This window comes from Durio zibethinus, chromosome 13 (assembly GCF_047325235.1).
Source record: "Durio zibethinus cultivar Kanyao isolate XHJ-2024 chromosome 13, ASM4732523v1, whole genome shotgun sequence".
In the NCBI taxonomy this organism is placed as follows: domain Eukaryota; kingdom Viridiplantae; phylum Streptophyta; class Magnoliopsida; order Malvales; family Malvaceae; genus Durio; species Durio zibethinus.
This window is the reverse complement of record NC_143174.1, coordinates 21,077,336-21,095,359: the sequence shown is the minus strand read 5'-3', so window position 1 is coordinate 21,095,359 and position 18,024 is coordinate 21,077,336. Positions and strand designations below refer to the sequence as shown.

At 29.1% G+C, this 18,024-nt stretch overlaps 2 protein-coding genes across 6 annotated transcripts; one reads left to right on the top strand and one right to left on the bottom strand.

Annotated features, from left to right (window-relative positions):
• Positions 1 to 3,570: 3,570 nt before the first annotated feature.
• Positions 3,571 to 6,054, top strand: LOC111302996 ((S)-coclaurine N-methyltransferase-like). 2 transcript variants are annotated; one of them, XM_022898959.2, is made up of 8 exons: positions 3,571 to 3,901; positions 4,008 to 4,116; positions 4,217 to 4,441; positions 4,537 to 4,636; positions 4,720 to 4,830; positions 4,973 to 5,056; positions 5,298 to 5,356; positions 5,529 to 6,054. In XM_022898959.2, exons 1-8 carry the CDS (start codon positions 3,691 to 3,693, stop codon positions 5,719 to 5,721), a joined length of 1,092 nt encoding a protein of 363 aa, XP_022754694.2. In that variant the 5' UTR covers positions 3,571 to 3,690; the 3' UTR covers positions 5,722 to 6,054. The 2 variants fall into 2 exon arrangements, with proteins under 2 accessions (XP_022754694.2, XP_022754693.2); XM_022898958.2 differs by having other exon boundaries at positions 3,600 to 3,901; positions 4,211 to 4,441.
• A 509-nt stretch (positions 6,055 to 6,563) lies between these two features.
• LOC111302998 (protein phosphatase) lies at positions 6,564 to 8,587 on the bottom strand. 4 transcript variants are annotated; one of them, XR_016326568.1, is made up of 5 exons: positions 8,317 to 8,586; positions 8,152 to 8,236; positions 7,852 to 8,067; positions 7,053 to 7,372; positions 6,564 to 6,873 (listed from the first exon to the last, which is right to left on the bottom strand). XR_016326568.1 is itself a non-coding variant. In XM_022898960.2 (4 exons), the coding sequence occupies exons 1-3, from the start codon at positions 8,406 to 8,408 to the stop codon at positions 7,960 to 7,962; spliced, it is 285 nt and encodes a 94-aa protein (XP_022754695.2). In that variant the 5' UTR covers positions 8,409 to 8,587; the 3' UTR covers positions 6,564 to 6,873; positions 7,949 to 7,959. The 4 variants fall into 4 exon arrangements, 2 of the variants coding, with proteins under 2 accessions (XP_022754695.2, XP_089598141.1); XR_002691701.2 differs by lacking the exon at positions 7,053 to 7,372; XM_022898960.2 differs by lacking the exon at positions 7,053 to 7,372 and having other exon boundaries at positions 7,949 to 8,067; positions 8,317 to 8,587.
• Between the last annotated feature and the right edge of the window lie 9,437 nt (positions 8,588 to 18,024).

Here is an 18,024-nt window from a genome sequence, read left to right as displayed (position 1 = left end):
GATATCGTCTTCAAGTATGAATGCCATGGTTAATGGAAGTAAGCTTGCACAGTTTGAACCGTCGCAAGGGATCCGACAAGGGGACCCTCTTTCTCTCTATATTTCCATCCTTTGTATGGAGTATCTAAACTCGATTATACATGAGGCTTGTGAAGAAAAAAAATGAGGCCCCATTAAAGTGTCAAAGAAAGGGCCCGAGTTGTCACACCTTTTATTTGCTGAAGATGTCATCCTCTTTGCATGGGTGGACAAGAGATCAACACTTACTATTAAGGAGGTGTTGGATAAATTCATGATAGACTCAAGGCAGCAGGTAAGCAATGAGAAATCACGTGTTATCTTTTCAACGAACATGAATGCAGGAATGAAAAACTAGATCACCAATACTCGTGGTATAAACAATACTGATGATCTGGGAAAATATCCGGGTTCCTAGTTCATAACCAAAGAACTAGGAAGCAAGATTATGATTTTATCTTGGAGAAAGTCTGCAACAAACTCGCGAGCTGGAAAGCTAAGCTCCTATTACCAGCGAGCCATTTGGTTCTAATTCAGTCATCTATGGCTGCCATGCCAACATACTTCATACAATGTTGTTCACTGCCTACCTCCACATGCATAAAACTCGATAAGTGTAGCTGTAATTTCCTATGAGGAGGAGGGGAGGAAAAGAGAAAATTCCATAAAGTTAAGTGGTCTGTGGTTACCAAACCCAAGGAGGAGGGTGGGTTGGGGCTGTTGAGAAGCCAACCACGGAATAAAGCCCTCCTTACTAAACTCTATTAGAGAATGATCCATCACCAAAGTGACCTTTGGGTCAGAGTGCTCACCAACAAATACCTTCTTAGAAAAACCAAAGAACTCTAACATATCTATGGTATGGAGATCCATGAGAAAATGTCAGAGGACTATCGAGAAAGCAATGAGATAAATTGTGCATAATGGATCGAAAGTGAATTTCTGGCTCGATAACTGGACTGGGAAAGGGAGTGCTCAATCTATGATGGAGGGACCACTTTTGGAGGGTGAAGATATGCTCACGGTCAGGGATGTGTAGCAGGGAGGAGGAATGTCTCTATTCAAATCCCAGAGGATATCCTTGGTTTATTGCAAAGCACACCCTTTTCCCTTAGCAAAAATGGGGCTAATCACCTATGCTGGAATTACTCACATAACGGAGAGTTCTCCTTGGCCAGTGCCTACAACATAGCCACAAATGAAAGTATTCAAAGCCCGTATGTGGAAAATGGGAGGTGGCTCTGGATTTGGAAGCTTAATATCTACCCTAAGCTTAAATGGTTCCTTTAGGAGTGCATGCACCAGGTTCTACCAACCAGGATGTTTCTCAGTAGAAGAGGCATGGATATGCGGACCGAATGCCCTTTCTGCAAAGCGAGGGAAGAAGATGGGGTCTATCTTTTCACTGGATGTCCAACTGTGTCGCAATGGTGGGCCTCGGCTAGGGTACCACCTCAAGGATTTCTTTCAAATTTCTCCTCTTGGATGGAATGGATGCAGTTTAATTCTACGTGCAATAACGTTCTCATGAATCACAGAATCCCTTGGAAGATAACATTCATTTTCCTGCTTTGGGAAATATGGAAAACCAGAAACAAACTGATCTTTGAAGGGAAGTTAGAAGCGACTAAGGTGGTCCCCAAAGCTGTTGAGAGAGCAAAGGAGTTCCAAGCCATTGTGGGAAAGATTAGGAAGATCACCATTCCTATGTTCATTGCAGTCAAATGGGAACCACTCACAGGGTTGGCATTAATTAAATACGAACGGTTCCTCAATTGGTAACCCAGGAAAGGTTAAAGTGGGAATAGTTCTTCGGGACCATACAGGAAGATGGATTGCAGCCTCAAGCTGTCACGTCCCCAAAGCTACCAATGTTGAGGCAAAGCTATGGGCTTTGAGAGATGGTCTTAAGCTGGTCATGGATGCAGGAGTTCTTAAAGTAGAACTGGATGCAATGGTTGTAATAAACCTTATAAAGAATACTATGTCCTCCAACCAATTCCTTAATACCTTTGTGTGTGACTGCAGGATGTTGCTGACGAGATTCCAATAGACGATTATGAAACATGTTTTCGTGAAGGAAATAAGAACGCCGATGCCCTGCTAGGATGGGAAGTGAAGCTCCTTTAATGTCTAAGACTTGTACTCCTAGCCTTATCCTTTTTGTTATTTTTTCTGATCCCCTGTTTGCATTATTCCCTTTTATTAGCTGAAACTAATGGGATAAGGGTGTACCGTTATATTTCCTAATGAATGCATGCTTTCCTTTCCTCACAATATATATATATATATATATATATATATATATATATATATATATATATATATATATAAAAGTTTCTAATATAGCTAAAGATACAGTGCTGCCGACCTCACGCTATTATCCAATGAATAGGTTCATTTGAGTATGAACAAATTTGATTTTTGTTTGAGTACGTGTATATGTCACGGACCTAAGAAAGAGTCCTGGATCTTACATTAAACATAATAAGAGAGTCATTGAAGTATATAAGAGTTCACACCATCTCTTTCTTGTGAGGTACTTTTTATAAGATAAAATCGTGAGATCAGGGGACTAGAGCGAATAATATTTCACAAGGGTGTAAACTGTGACAGGTAGGTTGATTTGGGACTTTGGATAAGTGGATGCTCGGGTCTCGGAGCCGCGCGGGTTCGGAGCTTAAATCTCGACCCATTACAAGTAGTATCAGAGCCAGCCCTATATCATTCGATCCACGTCAAGCACCGCAGGTAGGTTGATTTGGGACTTTGGATGAGTGGATGTACGGGTCTCAAGCACCTCGAGGGAGGTAGGCAGGGTAACCAGCTTACATTAAGTATAAAAGGAATGTCATTAGGGTATATAAGGATTCATATCATTTCTTTCTTGTGAGGCACTTTTTGTAAAATAAAACCGTGAGATCAGAGGGTCAGAGCAGATAATACCTCACAATAATGTAAACTATGATAGGTAGGCTGATCTAGAATACCAGATGAGTGAATGTCCGAGTCCTGAAATCGCACAAATTCAAAGCTTAAGTCTTGACCCATGAAATATACACAAAAGTAACCATTAAGAATATCACATCCACATGTTGTTCTTTATCATTTTTAACTTTTATCTAGACATTTAAATTAAAAATTTCAAACCTTTAGATGTTTTTGATTGATTTCACTTAATTTTACATTAATTGAGTTCCGTATTGTAATTTTTATCCTCGTGGCCTTGTCCCCACATTGGGTTTGTTGCAACTTTAGCCCTTTACTATCCCCTTTTTCAACTAAATCGGTTGTCAATAAGTGACAAATTGTATGGCATTTATGATATTAAAGTTTAGGGTTTCGGGGTTTGTTTAGAAATGAAATTTCTTATCTAATTCTTTCAATATTATAGAACTTGAAATTTTCACACGTACTTTATACATTTCATGTGAAACAGCTACCATTTACATGTAAGAAACAATTCTGGATTCGTGATTCTGATCGGGTGGGGCACCTAACTGCCAAAAGGGTCCAAAATAAAGCTGCCCAACCCAACTCTTGAATCGTGAAGCCCATTTTTAGGCATATAACAGCAGCAACTTGGGTTGTACTTGTTTCGAATGTACTGTCAGCCACCCATCACCAACAGATAAGCTTCTATTCTCAGCAGAAAGAGAAGTTCAAGTAAGGATGAGTCAAGCAAAGCGTTTGCTGATGGAGGATCTAATGCAGGCGCCCTATGATGCTACGGTGCGGTTGATGTTGGCTTCCCTGGAGCGCAATTTGCTGCCTGATGCTGTTATAAGGAGGTTAACACGGTTGCTCTTGGCTAGCCGTCTTCGCTCTGGTTATAGACCCTCCACTGAACTCCAACTCTCTGACCTGCTTCACTTCGCTCACTGTTAGTATATTTCTTAGATGTTAAATTTTTATTTATTTATTTTTTGGCTTACCCTGATCTGATTTTATATTGTAGTGTTCCGTTGACTTCTTTGTTTGCCTTGTAGCTTTAAGGGACATGCCTATAGCTATCAAAACAGATAAGCCTAAAGCTCAACATTACGAGCTACCAGCCTCTTTCTTCAAGTTGGTTCTGGGGAAGAATTTCAAATACAGGTGTTTTTTTCTTTCTTTTATGTTCATAGTTGAAAGAGTTCGATTTGTGTACCATTTTTGTTAGCAGTTGATGTGGCTTTTTATATATGGAAAGATGCAGTTGTTGTTACTTCTCTGATGGGTCGAAAACTTTGGAGGATGCTGAGGAAGCAATGTTGGAACTGTACTGTGAGAGGTCGCAATTAAAAGATGGGCACACTGTTCTTGATGTGGGTTGTGGATGGGGCTCACTTTCTCTATATATTGCCCGGAAATATCCCAATTGCATGGTTACAGGGATTTGCAATTCCATCACACAGAAAGCTTTTATAGAGGAGCAATGCCGGTAATGCTACTTGCTGAATGCTATGTATAAATGAAAGTATTACTCCCTATACACTACTCTGAGTTTTGAAAACTAACTTTTGTTACCCTTTATAGGGATCAGCAGTTACAAAATGTGGATATCATTGTTGCAGACATAAGCACATTCGAAATGGAGGCATCATTCGACAGGATATATTCCATTGAAATGTTTGAGGTTGATTATTTTTGCTGTCAGTCAGTTCTACACACACATGTAATGTTGATATTTGGAAAATTGATTCTGTCATTTTCTAACAGCATATGAAGAACTATCAGGATCTCCTCAAGAAGTTATCCAAGTGGATGAAACAGGATAGTCTTCTTTTTGTTCATTATTTCTGCCATAAAGCATTTGCTTACCACTTTGAGGTATGCATATAAATTGATTTTGCTGAGTGATCTTAATTGAAATTGCTAATATGGGTTTAGTCATCATACTATTTTATAACATTATTTTAAATATTAGGATCTTATCTGATGTGACAATATTTTATCAAACGTTTTTATCTAGGATATAAATGAAGATGACTGGATAACTAGGTATTTCTTCACAGGAGGTACAATGCCTTCAGCTAATCTGCTTCTTTATTTCCAGGTCTGTATTTCATACTTGAAACCTTGTGGCTTTTTTTACATGTCATATCGACTATGAATTCTGAAAATTGAAATTCAATGGCCATGGATTTTGATGTCATATTGCTTCCTGCTAATAAATGAAAAAAAAAAAAAAAGTGTGTTTTTCCATGATGCCTAACCATCAGAAGGAATATGCATATTTGAGCTCTGCATGAGCTAACTCACCCATTGATGGCTTCTTGTTCATCATTTATATGCAGGATGATGTTTCTATTGTCAATCATTGGCTTGTGAATGGGAAACATTATGCGCAAACTAGGTGAGAACAGTTATTCTGTAATACCAATATAAATATTCATTACAAAAAATAGCTGTAGTAAACTTGTTTAAAATCCCAGATTCTTCCCAGAGAAATACTGAACTGTGAGGCTTAACTATTTCTTTCCATGTTAACAATTTGAACATTCTCAGAGAACATTTTTGTATTGCAGTGAAGAGTGGCTCAAGAAAATGGACCAAAACTTGGCTTCCATCAAGCCAATAATGGAGTCAACCTATGGCAAGGAGCAGGCTGTCAAATGGGCTGTCTATTGGAGAACATTCTTTATCGCTGTTGCAGAACTCTTTGGATACAACAATGGAGAAGAATGGATGGTTGCACTTTTCTTATTCAAGAAGAAATGAAACAGTCCAACATTCGAGGATAAAAGCATGAGCATTTAGCGTTATATGGCAATATTGATTCTAATAAGAGGAACTCTATAGTTGTTGAATATCATAATTCATAGCTAAACAAGAGTTGCAAGTCTTGCTAGTTGTTCCATTGAGAAGAGAAAAGCATTTTATCACTTTGGATGAAATTTGTCTTACCAGGACTCTTCTATTCCAAGAAAGCAACAATAACTTGGTCAGGAACCAAAATATCCTGATTTTCCAATTTCTTGTTTGGTGCTGTAATCTCATATGTCAGTATTTCTTACTATTGTTTAATATCAGTTCATATAATTAACTGGTGCCTCCTTCTGGGATCATAGGGTGTAATCTGAAAACATCTAAAGCCTGGCTATTAATATAAACTCTTTTTACACAAAGGTAGCGCCTTGGAGAAAAAGCAAGGATTAAAAAATTTGAATTATAAACTTTACTTGATGACACCTTTGAAAAGGTGATTATATAAACCAACATAAATAAGCTCGGAGTTGTAATATAAACTATTTCATTACTAAGAGAATAACTCTTAACCCTGAGATGTTTTTTAACTGTGCTGTGTGGCTAATGGAAGGACAGTCACAGATGTAACTTAATATTGAGCAGAAGATACTATATAATTCATGTACATAAAAAAAAAGTTTTGAGATTGAAACTTCGTGGAGTTTACTAGGATATTTTTTGTTAATAAAGGAACATAATTTGCACCAGAACTTACCGCTGATCAGTATCACAATAGTTAAGGATCTTAACTCTGGTGAAATAAGGTTCATCATAAATTTCTGTAAAATATACTTCTGCATCAAAATCCATGTTGGTCAGTGAAAAACATCAAATGAATTCCTTGTTGATGAACGCCAATGAGTTTTTCTACATCAGAACCAACAATTTAAAATACCTTGACTGGTATTTCAACCGTGGGCTTCATTTTTCACTTTCAGCGTCGAGTCCCTACCAACCAAAATCCTTTCTAGAGTACAAATTATAGAATGATAGAACTAGACTACTCCTCAGCAAAATTTAAACAGAGAATTGCGAGTTCTATGCGAGTAACAGTATCATTAATGTCTGCAACAGAGGATGGTTGTTACTTGCAACCAGCTTTAACAAATCACTTCTGTCCATTGCCTGAAGAAACAATCACAATTACCTTAGTCAATAAAAGAAAATAACCACCAACAGAAAGAAGAGAACTTCAGTCTTGCGGTAAAAAAAAACCCTTCTGGCAGGCAAGACATTTAGTTACATCTCATAGTTGATAGTTACATCTCATAATTGATAATATAGATCTAGTTAAAACTCGGTACCACTCAGTTAAATTAGATATAGCGATATCCTGAAAGGCTATCCACTTAGAAACAGCAGCATCAAAGGAATGCCAGGTGGAAATCTGAAATCACATTCTGAAACAAATTTTCCTGACTATGCTGATACTTCAGAAGTAGACATCATAATCAACATCTCGTGATACATAGGTTGAACAAGAGATGATTACCGGGAGACTGTTTTGTCTTATTTAAATGACACCTATTTTTGAGGGAAAGAAATCAAGGGCTGGTCCATGAAATGTAGAATCGAACTCCAGCAAAATCAGAACAATACAGTGTAGCATGGAGTCATGCTCCACCTAGAAGACAGTAGAGAAGAAGCAAAACTTTGACTGTTATTTAAATGTAGTCTGTGACGCTGTCAGGTCATGGGATTAAACAAGGATAGAATTGATCAATGACCAGAGTATGAGTTGTAGAGCTTCCCATGATATACACATAATAAATGATGCGCTAAAACCCAAGTCCCGTGTATCAGTTTTAGGTGATAAGGATTGAAAGCAGAGCCTGTTCTTGTTTAAATAGTCTATCAACTCTATCCACAGCTTCTGATTAAATTGTTCATCTTAGATCACGATTTTTAAGTAGTAAAGCTAAACTTCCCTTATATAACTATCAGCAACCTGTATCAAGGTGCTATTTAGAGTGCTTTTCACAGTTAAGTCTCATACAGGCATCACCAACAATGTTATATCTAGTTTATTTAATGAATCTACGTCCTAGTATTAAACAACTTAAAATTGGGTTCCTCCCAAAGATTTTAGCAAGTAACAACCACCTATCAACAATATTCCCCAGCCTCCTATAGCATCATCTGCATAAACCACCATGTTCATTTAACATAAGCCAAATGTAAACTTCATTAGCTTCTTGACCTTTCTTGACACTATTTAGCAGTATTCTCAACTGGGTTTCCACTGTCGTCTTGAAAAATGGAACCAACAGCACCTTCAGCTTGCAAGAAGCGACTTAGATGCTTGTCATCCAAATGTTCCTGTCCAAACAAAAGAAACGCAATTAAGCAAAACGATGAAAATAATCTATTCCAGAAGGAAGGGAGGAGTAAGATGGAATTTACAGAGAGGCAAGATCTGTATTTTTGCCATTCGGAAAGACATTCCTCTTTATTCCACTGACCCTTTACAAATTTCTCGGAGTACCACCTGAAAATGAAAGACAGAGAGAGAGAGCCAGGGCTTAAGAAGGGTTTTACAGAAATTGAAGAAGAAGAAGAAGAAGCGACCTGTTAAAGCAATTGTGGTAAGCAGCTCGGAGATGGGCACAAGGCGATGTTGAATTAGAACTGCTTTTCTTTTCTCTCTTGCTCAGTCCCATATCGTATTACCTGCTAAAATTACCAACCAATACGATTCACCCAACCGATGTTTCAAATCGCCCTCTATTCTTTTCTTCTGATCTTCCCCAGGATTACGTCGCAGTTGCTCGCATGGCCTTTCTATATCTCCTTTTCTCCTTTTTCTTCTTGCACAAAACCTACATGTATATGTTTTTTTTGTTAAATATAAAATTGCTGCTGTGCTATATATATTTTTTGTCAATTTAACATTTAAAAATAAAATAAAATTATCGATTTTATATATTAATTTATTGATGTGATATTAATATTTAATAAAATATTGATATCTATCAAAAAAATTTTAATTAATGTCAAATTATCAATTGTGACATTATGATTAAAATAAAATTAAAATTTTTACCTACATGTATATGTTTTCTTTTGTTAAATATAAAATTGCTGCTGTGCTATATATATTTTTTGTCAATTTAACATTTAAAAATAAAATAAAATTATCGATTTTATATATTAATTTATTGATGTGATATTAATATTTAATAAAATATTGATATCTATCAAAAAAAATTTAATTAATGTCAAATTATCAATTGTGACATTATGATTAAAATAAAATTAAAATTTTTAAAAATTTTAATAAATTAAGAAATGTTTTAAAAAATTATAAAAAAATTTAAAAGAGTATTTTTAAAAATTATAAAAATTTAAAGAATTAAGAAAATTTTAAAAATTCAAAATAATCTCAATTTTTTAATAAAAAAATCCAAAAAATTTTTAAAAAATAATTTTAATAAAAATAAAAGTTTCTTAAAATTCAAAAAATATTCACAAAAACTTTTAAAAAATTGAAAATTAAAAAATATAATTTTTTTTGAAAATTTTGGAAAAATTTAAAAAATCTAAAATTCTTTGAAACTTTTATAAAAAAAATTCTAAAATTTGTTTAAAAATTATAAATTTTTTTAAATTCTAAAAAATTAAAAAAATTTCAAAAATCTTAAACATTCTAAAATTTCTAAAAAATTAAAAAAAAAATAGAATTTTAATAAAAAATTTAAAAATTTTGAAAAATTCAACAAATATATAAAATTTAAAATTATAAGATTCAAAAAAATGGAATATTTTTAGAATTTTTTAAAATTGTATATATATTTAAATTTTTTATTTTTTATAAAAATTAAATTTTTATTTTCAATTTTTTATAATTTTTGTGAATTATTTTGAATTTTAAGAAAATTTTATTTTTATTAAACTTTTCATTTTTTTTGAAATTTTAAGAATTTTTTAGATTTTTTAAAATTTTTTAGACTTTTAAAAATTTTAAAGTTTTCATATTTTAAAAAATTTTTTGAATTTTTTAAAATTTTCCAAAAGTTTTTTTTTTTAATTTCTTTTAATGTTACATGACAATTGATGATATGATATTAATTGAACTTTTTGACATGTATTAGTTTTTTATTGGATGTTAATATCATATCAACAAATTGATTGATAGTATTAGTTTTAGATATCAAAGTAGATGTGGAATGAAAATTAGAATATGAAACTAATAATTTTGTTTCTTTAAATATTAAAATGACAAAAATTATATAGTAAAAAATCATTTTTATATTTAATCTTTTTTTAAATAGTGAAAGAAGAATCTTTATCCATACCAAAATGGTGAAAACTTAAAAAGTTGTTTATTCCATAAAAAGAAAAATTTTATTTTAGGATATATCCATAGTATTAATTTTGCAAACTTTTGAGAGCAATGGGTTTGTCCATGTGGCACCCTTTTTCTTTTTTCATATTTTTAATCTTTTGTTATTTTAAATTTTTTTATTTTCTTAAATATATACATATATATTTTCTTTTTAAAATTATTTTCTTACCAAATACCTAACTATTTCAAATATGTGATATGTGATGGTTAAGTGAAAAGTTAGAGAAACTAATGGAAAAGAGATGGATGTAACTGGTAGGTAAACTTAACTAGTGGGTAAACTTAACGAGGAATAAAAACTAACAATAAAAGATGGTAGAAAGAGAAAATATGGTGAGAGTCTTCACGTGAACTTTTTCCTTCTAAAGTTGTTTTTTTTTTTTTTTTTTTCATTACTTTTACCTAAACCTAACCCATAGGTATCTTTTTTTCCTTCTTCATGTTTTTTTATGTTTTTTTCCATTGTTTTTATTTTTATTTGCTCATTTTTCTTACCAAAATTTTTTTCTTTCCCTAATCAAAATAGATTTTAAATCATTTTTCATGCTATTCTCTATTAATTCCTTTTTTTCTCTCTTCTTTATTCCCTTTCCTATTCAAACTCTTTTTACTATTCTCTTTTTCAAACTCACAGCTTCTCTCCTTAGCTTTTTTTTTTTTTTTAAATCTAAATCCCTCTTTAATTTCTTGGTAGCCGTAATTTCAATGGTTTAGGGTCGACTTTTGATGATTTTTAATCGCAACTGCAATTGAGGAATTAAGTCATGATGACCCATTTACTATTGAATCAAACATTAACTTTAGAAGTAAAAGATTGTCTTTCAACTTTATGAGAGAGCTGATTGCACCATCACATGGAGGTATTTGATTTGGTTTCCCAAACTTTTGTTGTTATTTTGGCTTGATCCAATCAGTTTTAGGTTATTTCCATTTAGATCCAACTTTTAAATTTTTTGTCTTATGAATGTTTGTTTTATTTTCTGACTTTTTTTTTCTTTTGTAAAAGAATGACAATATTAAATATTAGCTTATCTTATTTTTTACTCTATTTTTTCCTTCAATTTGTGTTGTCACAATTGTAACAAATATGGTTAAAGTTTAATCTTAAGAATGTTTGATCTAGAATTATTTGGCAAACAAGGTGAGGAGCTCTTAAATAAATAGGAGAATAAAGGTTTGCTTGATGGCTTGCAAAATGCATTACAAGTAGTAGAGATTGCTAAAAGAGAACTTGCAAACATTGAAAGTCAAAAAATTAAAGCCAAATTATTAAGGAATTAAATTAACTAACTGGAATCCAAGGCGTTTGAAGTTAGCTTATTCTTTAATTCTACATTTTGAAACTTTTTATTTTTGTTAGTTTAGTGCAAATGATTTTACTGCATATATTTTGAAAGTGAGATGGTTTCAATATGTGAGCTTTTTCTAGTTTGTAATTTTTATTGCATAATATATTTTCTATTTTGAAAAAATAGTAAAACAAAATTTTATATTGTGGTCTTACAATTGTAACTTTGGCATTTTGGGTTCTTTTAGTTGGTAGTTTATTTTTGTTTATTAGAAGTTTTTTCTACATTTAATTGGAAAAGCCTACTAGAATATACCATAGAAAGCTATTACCTATTTTTCTTAATTAAACTAGGTAATGGTAAGGTTGCATGTGATTTTGATCCAAAGTTGAAAACACCTTCGTATTTTTTCCATTAAAAATTTTGGAGCCTGTAACAAACAAAGGTTTAATCCATCTATAAAAAGGGTTCATCGAAGAAAGCATTAGACCAAAGATTGGCATTACAGTCATGGATTCAATGCCTATGCTGTTAAAGTTTTTGAATAAAAACTTTTGAGATCTTTTTTCAAGCAAATTTTTCCTTAAAGTTTTAGATCAATAAGGTTTTTTTTTTTTTTTGTTTATTACATGTGATTGATTATTTCAATATCACATTTATCAAAGGATCTAAACAAAGAACCAATTTACAGGGGCTTAAAGTTTTTATCTTTTGTACTTAATATGTCACTTTCATAACAAGCTCATAAATGCTATTAAAGTTGACCTTCATCAAACCAAACAAAATAAAATGCATATATGATTATCAAAGTTGGATGTAAGCTTAATTGGATCAGACCCACAAGAAACCTGGTATCATTTTAGGAAATATCATAGAAATGTTAAAAATTTTATCAACATTAAAACCTTATATCGTGATTCCATTATCATTTCATTAGTATATGGTAGTGATAAAAATGATTGACAGACTAATGATGAAATGGTCCTAATGTTGCAATGAAATCTTTTAAGAAGTCAATATCTATTAAGTGCAGCCTAGAATTGAACAAAAAGTAAAAGAAAAAAAGAAAAAAGGGTAAAAACAATTATGTTTTCATACCTTACAAAGATGTACCAAGGTAAACGACAAAATAACATGTTGTTCACATCTGCAATGTTATTGGTGAATAAATTTAGAATATTTAGAATAAATCAAGTTTGTGGGTGATATCAATATATTGTTTTTGAAGTTAGATGTCTATATTCCAAAAAGCTTAAAGGTTGTTGAATTATTTAAAAACATATGGATAATCCCATATTAATAATGCAGGTTTCAAGAAAAATCCAATCCTATAAGCAAAAGTCAAAGAAAAATATATAACATAGTACAATTATGATACAAAATATTACTAATGTTTATGAAGGAAAATGTATAATCAAATTGATAGACTCTATTAGTACAACTAAAATTCTACATAATCAAATTTTAATAATCCAATTAATATCAATAATTAATGTATAATTCTGGTGAAATGCATGATTAATTGATGTTTTTAATTTCATTTATTTGTTTTTTAGTACTATTTACTAGTGGTTTCACAAAGTAGCACAATCATAGTTTGCTTGAGTTGAATAATTAGAAATAGGTGATGAATGCTAATACATTTTTTCATGTAATATTACTAAGAGATTTGTTTTTCTTATTTATACAAATGGTCTAATCTTGTAATTCTTAGATATTCTCCTGCAATAGAATTGCTTTATCTACTACAACTATCAAATATCTTGATTAGAACAGTGGTTTAGTAGTTACTCTAAAGTAATACCAGTATCAAGATACAATGTGTGGCTTACAAGATTTTGGTGATCGCATCATGGAAATTTCAATAATTAGTTTTCAAGTCCTTTTTTGCATACATTTAAAGGTATGTGTATTATTAGTGGTTTTTGTTGTGGTTTCGTATGTTGCCAACAAACCTATGATTGTTTCAAATATCAAGGAATACCTCCTAGAGCTAGACACATATTGTTTTCAATTTTGTTCTCTTTTCTTTTTCTATTACTACGTGTTGGTGTGTTGTTTGCTACATCAAGTGACTAGAGAAAATTATACTTTTATTATAGAGTGGGCTGGCTTAGGATTATATTTCATAATTTCGTCAAAAATAGGTATTTTTTTGTTTTCTTTTACTTAATATATATTATGTTGTGCATTTTTTAAATTCAACCTTTTTTTTATTTCTTGGGTGTTTTCATTAGTATATTAGGTTCTGTTTTTATGGCTTACTTTTCTCATATTTTATAAGTAAGACTTATACTAAAAATAACAAAAAAAAATAAACACTTAAAAAAATAAAAATCTCACAGAGTAGTAAAAAAAAAATCATAGGGCCTTAAGAAAGGTCAAAAATAGGTCAATATGTGCAAAATGATTTTACTGTATTATTTATATATACACATACATATATATATTTTCATTGCCGTTATCAACATGATTTTACCAATCTTATGCATGACTAAAGATTCAATTGTGAGATTGTAATTACTCTGCATACTATATATGTTATATTGTAGAAAACTATGTCCATGTTTAGAAACTTTTTGAAATTTTATGATTTTGAATAATATAGCTTATAAGATTTAAATAAAGTCAACTAATTGATCATGTTTGTTATTACTCTTGACTTTATGTTTTGATACATTTTGAATTAAAGGTGTTAGTACGCCTATTGTTGTATTTGATATTATTAATTTATACTTACCTTAATATGTTTTTTTGCACATTATCAATTATATGTTGCTCTCTTTCAAGAGTGACTTCTCACAATGATTCAAAATCTTTCATTTTTAACAAAAAACAATTTCTAATCAAATTATGATATGTTGTCACAATAAACCAAAGCCAAAAATATAAAAAATAAACATTTGATATTGTTGATTTATACTTACTTAAACCTATTTTTACACAGCCTCGCGACGTAGCGCAAACATAACTCTAGTTTTCTATAAAAATAATAAAAAAAAGAGTTTACTTGTAACAAATTTAAAAGAATCTATACACTTACTATTAAAGGAATCCTTGGAGCATTATATATTAGACAACCGTCCATTTTTGTGAGTTTGATGGGCTTTGAAATGTTAAGAATTTTGGGTTATTTTTTGGGTTAGGTTTTTATTTGGGAGGATCTATTGTTGTTTATGTAAGCTATAAGGAGTGTCTTTCCTTTTTATTTTTGTTATTTTTTCTTTATTTTTTTTGTACAAATTTATAATCTATAATATATATATATATATTAAAAATATCCCTAAGAGATTAGTTGTTTAACACCTGTTAATTTTTAAATTTACTATTTTACCCATTAATTAGCGTAATAATTACATTGAATCTATTAAGGTTCTAAAATATCATTGGCAGTTTGAGGATTAATGCTGGTACATTGAATATTTTTAAATTAAAATTTATATAAAAATTTTAAAAATTACATGAAAAACAAAAAATAAAAAGATTAAATTAAAAACTTTTTTTGATAAAAAATTACTTTAAAAATAAAAAAAAAAACTCAATAACTCCAATAAAAAAAATGCAAAGAGATTTTTTTTTTTTTTTTTTTTTGCATAGGTAGGATTTTCATTGTCTAAGAAGTAGTAAAAAAAAAATTTTGAACCTTTTTACCGCCACAAATTTCATATTTAAATTTTCAAAAGAAATTTAGGAATTTTTTCATAAGAAACATGCCTCCTAAAATAAGAAAAAGAACATAAAAAATAAAAGACAACATCTGAATTTTTTTTAATTAAAAAATCAATTTTAAAAATTTTAAGCAGTACAAACTACTAGCAACAAAATCAATAAACAAAATTAACAATAAAAGAAAAATCTCACAAAAGTTCTTAAATCTGAAATTTTTTATTTTTATATTTAAAAGGATAAAAAAATTTCTCACCACAAGTAACAACCTCATCAACACAATCAACTAATATGCACTAAAAATCAACAAAAAAAAAAAATAGAGAACTTAGATTTGAAAATTTTTAGAATATATTTTTATTTTAAAAAACAAAAAATCAGACAAAAAATACAAAATCATAAAACAACAAGAAACTTTCACCGACCAATGACTAATGGAGGTGTGGTGGCGACATTGAGTTTTCATTTATTTTTTTTTAACTAAAAGTGAAATTTTTAGTAAAAGATAAGTAAATAGGATAAGGTAAAAGAGAGAGTAAAGAAAGGAGGATAAGAAAACAACCATCAGCGGTTCACGGCACAAGTAGTGATCAAATACAGTATTTTTTTAATCGTTGGTCAAATGCGATGTCTATGGTAGATTCTAGAGAGAGAAACGATTAGAGGAGAAAATAAGAAGAATGGTAAGATTAAGCTATTTCAATATTTTCCTTTCTCTTCAAAGGTGAGTAGGGCAAAAAAGGTAGGGTAACTAGGTGGCTTCACTTTACCTAGGCTTATCATGAGTTTCTGTGCCTAAGATAATATTTTATAATTAAAATAATAAAATTATTTTTATATTAAATATTAAATAATAAAATGACATTCTTAATTAGATTTGAGTTTTGGCTTAAAAATTTAAGTCAAGACCAAGAAATAAATTGTCTTGAAATGCGGGTAGAAAAGCAAAAAGAAGTAAATTCATATCCGAGTAAGATTTTTTTTTATTTTTTTCATTCGATCAATGCTCAATCTTTTTAAAAAATAGAGTTAGATCATTTTAAAAGTATAATTTTTTATTTTTAATTTTATTTGATTATTATTTCTTATGTTTTATTGGATCTTATAATTTAAATTAAAAATTTATTAGATTTGCTAAATAAAAGTGGAAATTAACAAAAAAAAAATAACCATAATAAAATTATTGTTGAAAATTTCTTAACAATAAAAATTTTTAAAAAATTTGTTGGGATATTTTTTAAAAAGAAATTAAATTGAGAAATAATACAATTGGAAGAGGCCTAAGAATTGTTCCAAAACATTAGTCAATTTTAAAATATTAACAAAAAAAAGAAAAAGTAAAAATATTAAATATTAAATAAGATGAAATATAAAAAAATTAAAAGATAATGATACAAATGACATGAAATAATTTTTTTAAAAAATGCAAATGACAACTTTTTTAAAAATAAAATTTCTTTAGTTAAGAGATATTTAAAAAATTCTATTAGAGCGAATTTAAAATATTTTCTTTTTATTAAATAAAATCAATAAAATCAACATACAAAAAAAGAGATAATAAAAAAATAAATACAAATTATAAAAATAGTGTATTGGAATTTCAAGTGTTAATTATGATCATTATATTTTATTTAATATTATATTACTCTAATTAATTATTACAATATAAATAAACTAATTTACAATCCGTACTATGCACATATTATTTTTTTTATTTAAATATTAATAAAAATATAAATTAATATTATTTAATTATTTACATGTTGAAAAAATATATAAAATATAAATAAATATAATTAAGATATCAAATCATAATAAAAATAATTTTTATTTAAAAATTGATAAAATTAAAAATATACTATAAATAATATTGAAAAAAATCCAAAAAAAAATAAAAAAAATAGAAATTAAATTGAATTTCAATTTATCTCAATTTTTTTATAAGTAAAATTAGTGTTATGACTTTGATGAGGAGGAAGTATAGATAATTACAAATTTTTATACAAAGTAATAATTAATGGGTCATTTATATTATATATAATATGATACTTTGTTGTTTGGTTACTATTAATTATCAATATAGTACTCAATTTGTAGAAAAAATGATATTGATATAAAAGCAACTGAAAATAGAAAAGAAGTCCTTAGTCTTTCACTCTTATCTTAGACAATTGAATCTCTACTTTTTCCTACGAATCATCCAACAAAACATAAATCAACTGATTATTTCACAAACATATAAATAATATAATTACTATTTTCTCAAAAAAAAAAAAATGATGGGTGACTATGACTGTGAGTGAAACAATAAAAAATTTTTATTGACGCCTTTCATTGTTATTTCAGATGTAGAGTTGGAAATAATAACGACAAAATAATGGATAATTGTGACTGAGATTAATTTTTAAAATAATTTAATGATAAGGAAATTAAAAAATAAAACTTGTCTTTTAAATTCAAAATAATAAAAGATAAATCTAATCAATTTTAATACAGATATGTATTTAAAATTTATGGTGCATATAAATAAATATATATATTCTTAAATTTTTGCTAAATTTAAAAAGAAAGATAAATTCTAAATTTGATATTTTTGAATTCAAATTTTGTACAAATTTTCAATTTTTCATAGATTTTTGTTTTGAATTTAAATAATTTATTAAATGTAATTATTTTATAAATCAATTTTAGAGATAATACATCTATGAAATTTTTAAATTTAAAAAGATATATATTTAGATTATTAGAAAGTCCTAAAAAATAATATATCTAAACTAGATTTTGTTACTAATTTAAAAATTATCCATATAGATATATATTTGGATAATTAAATAATATATAAAAAGTGATCATTCATTTAAATTTTGAAAATTTTAGATAATTAAATAAAATTTTAAATATATATTTTTTTATAAATGGCCTAAAATTAAGAAATATCTTAGGTGTTATTATAGAGAAATTTTAGAATTTTCTTAT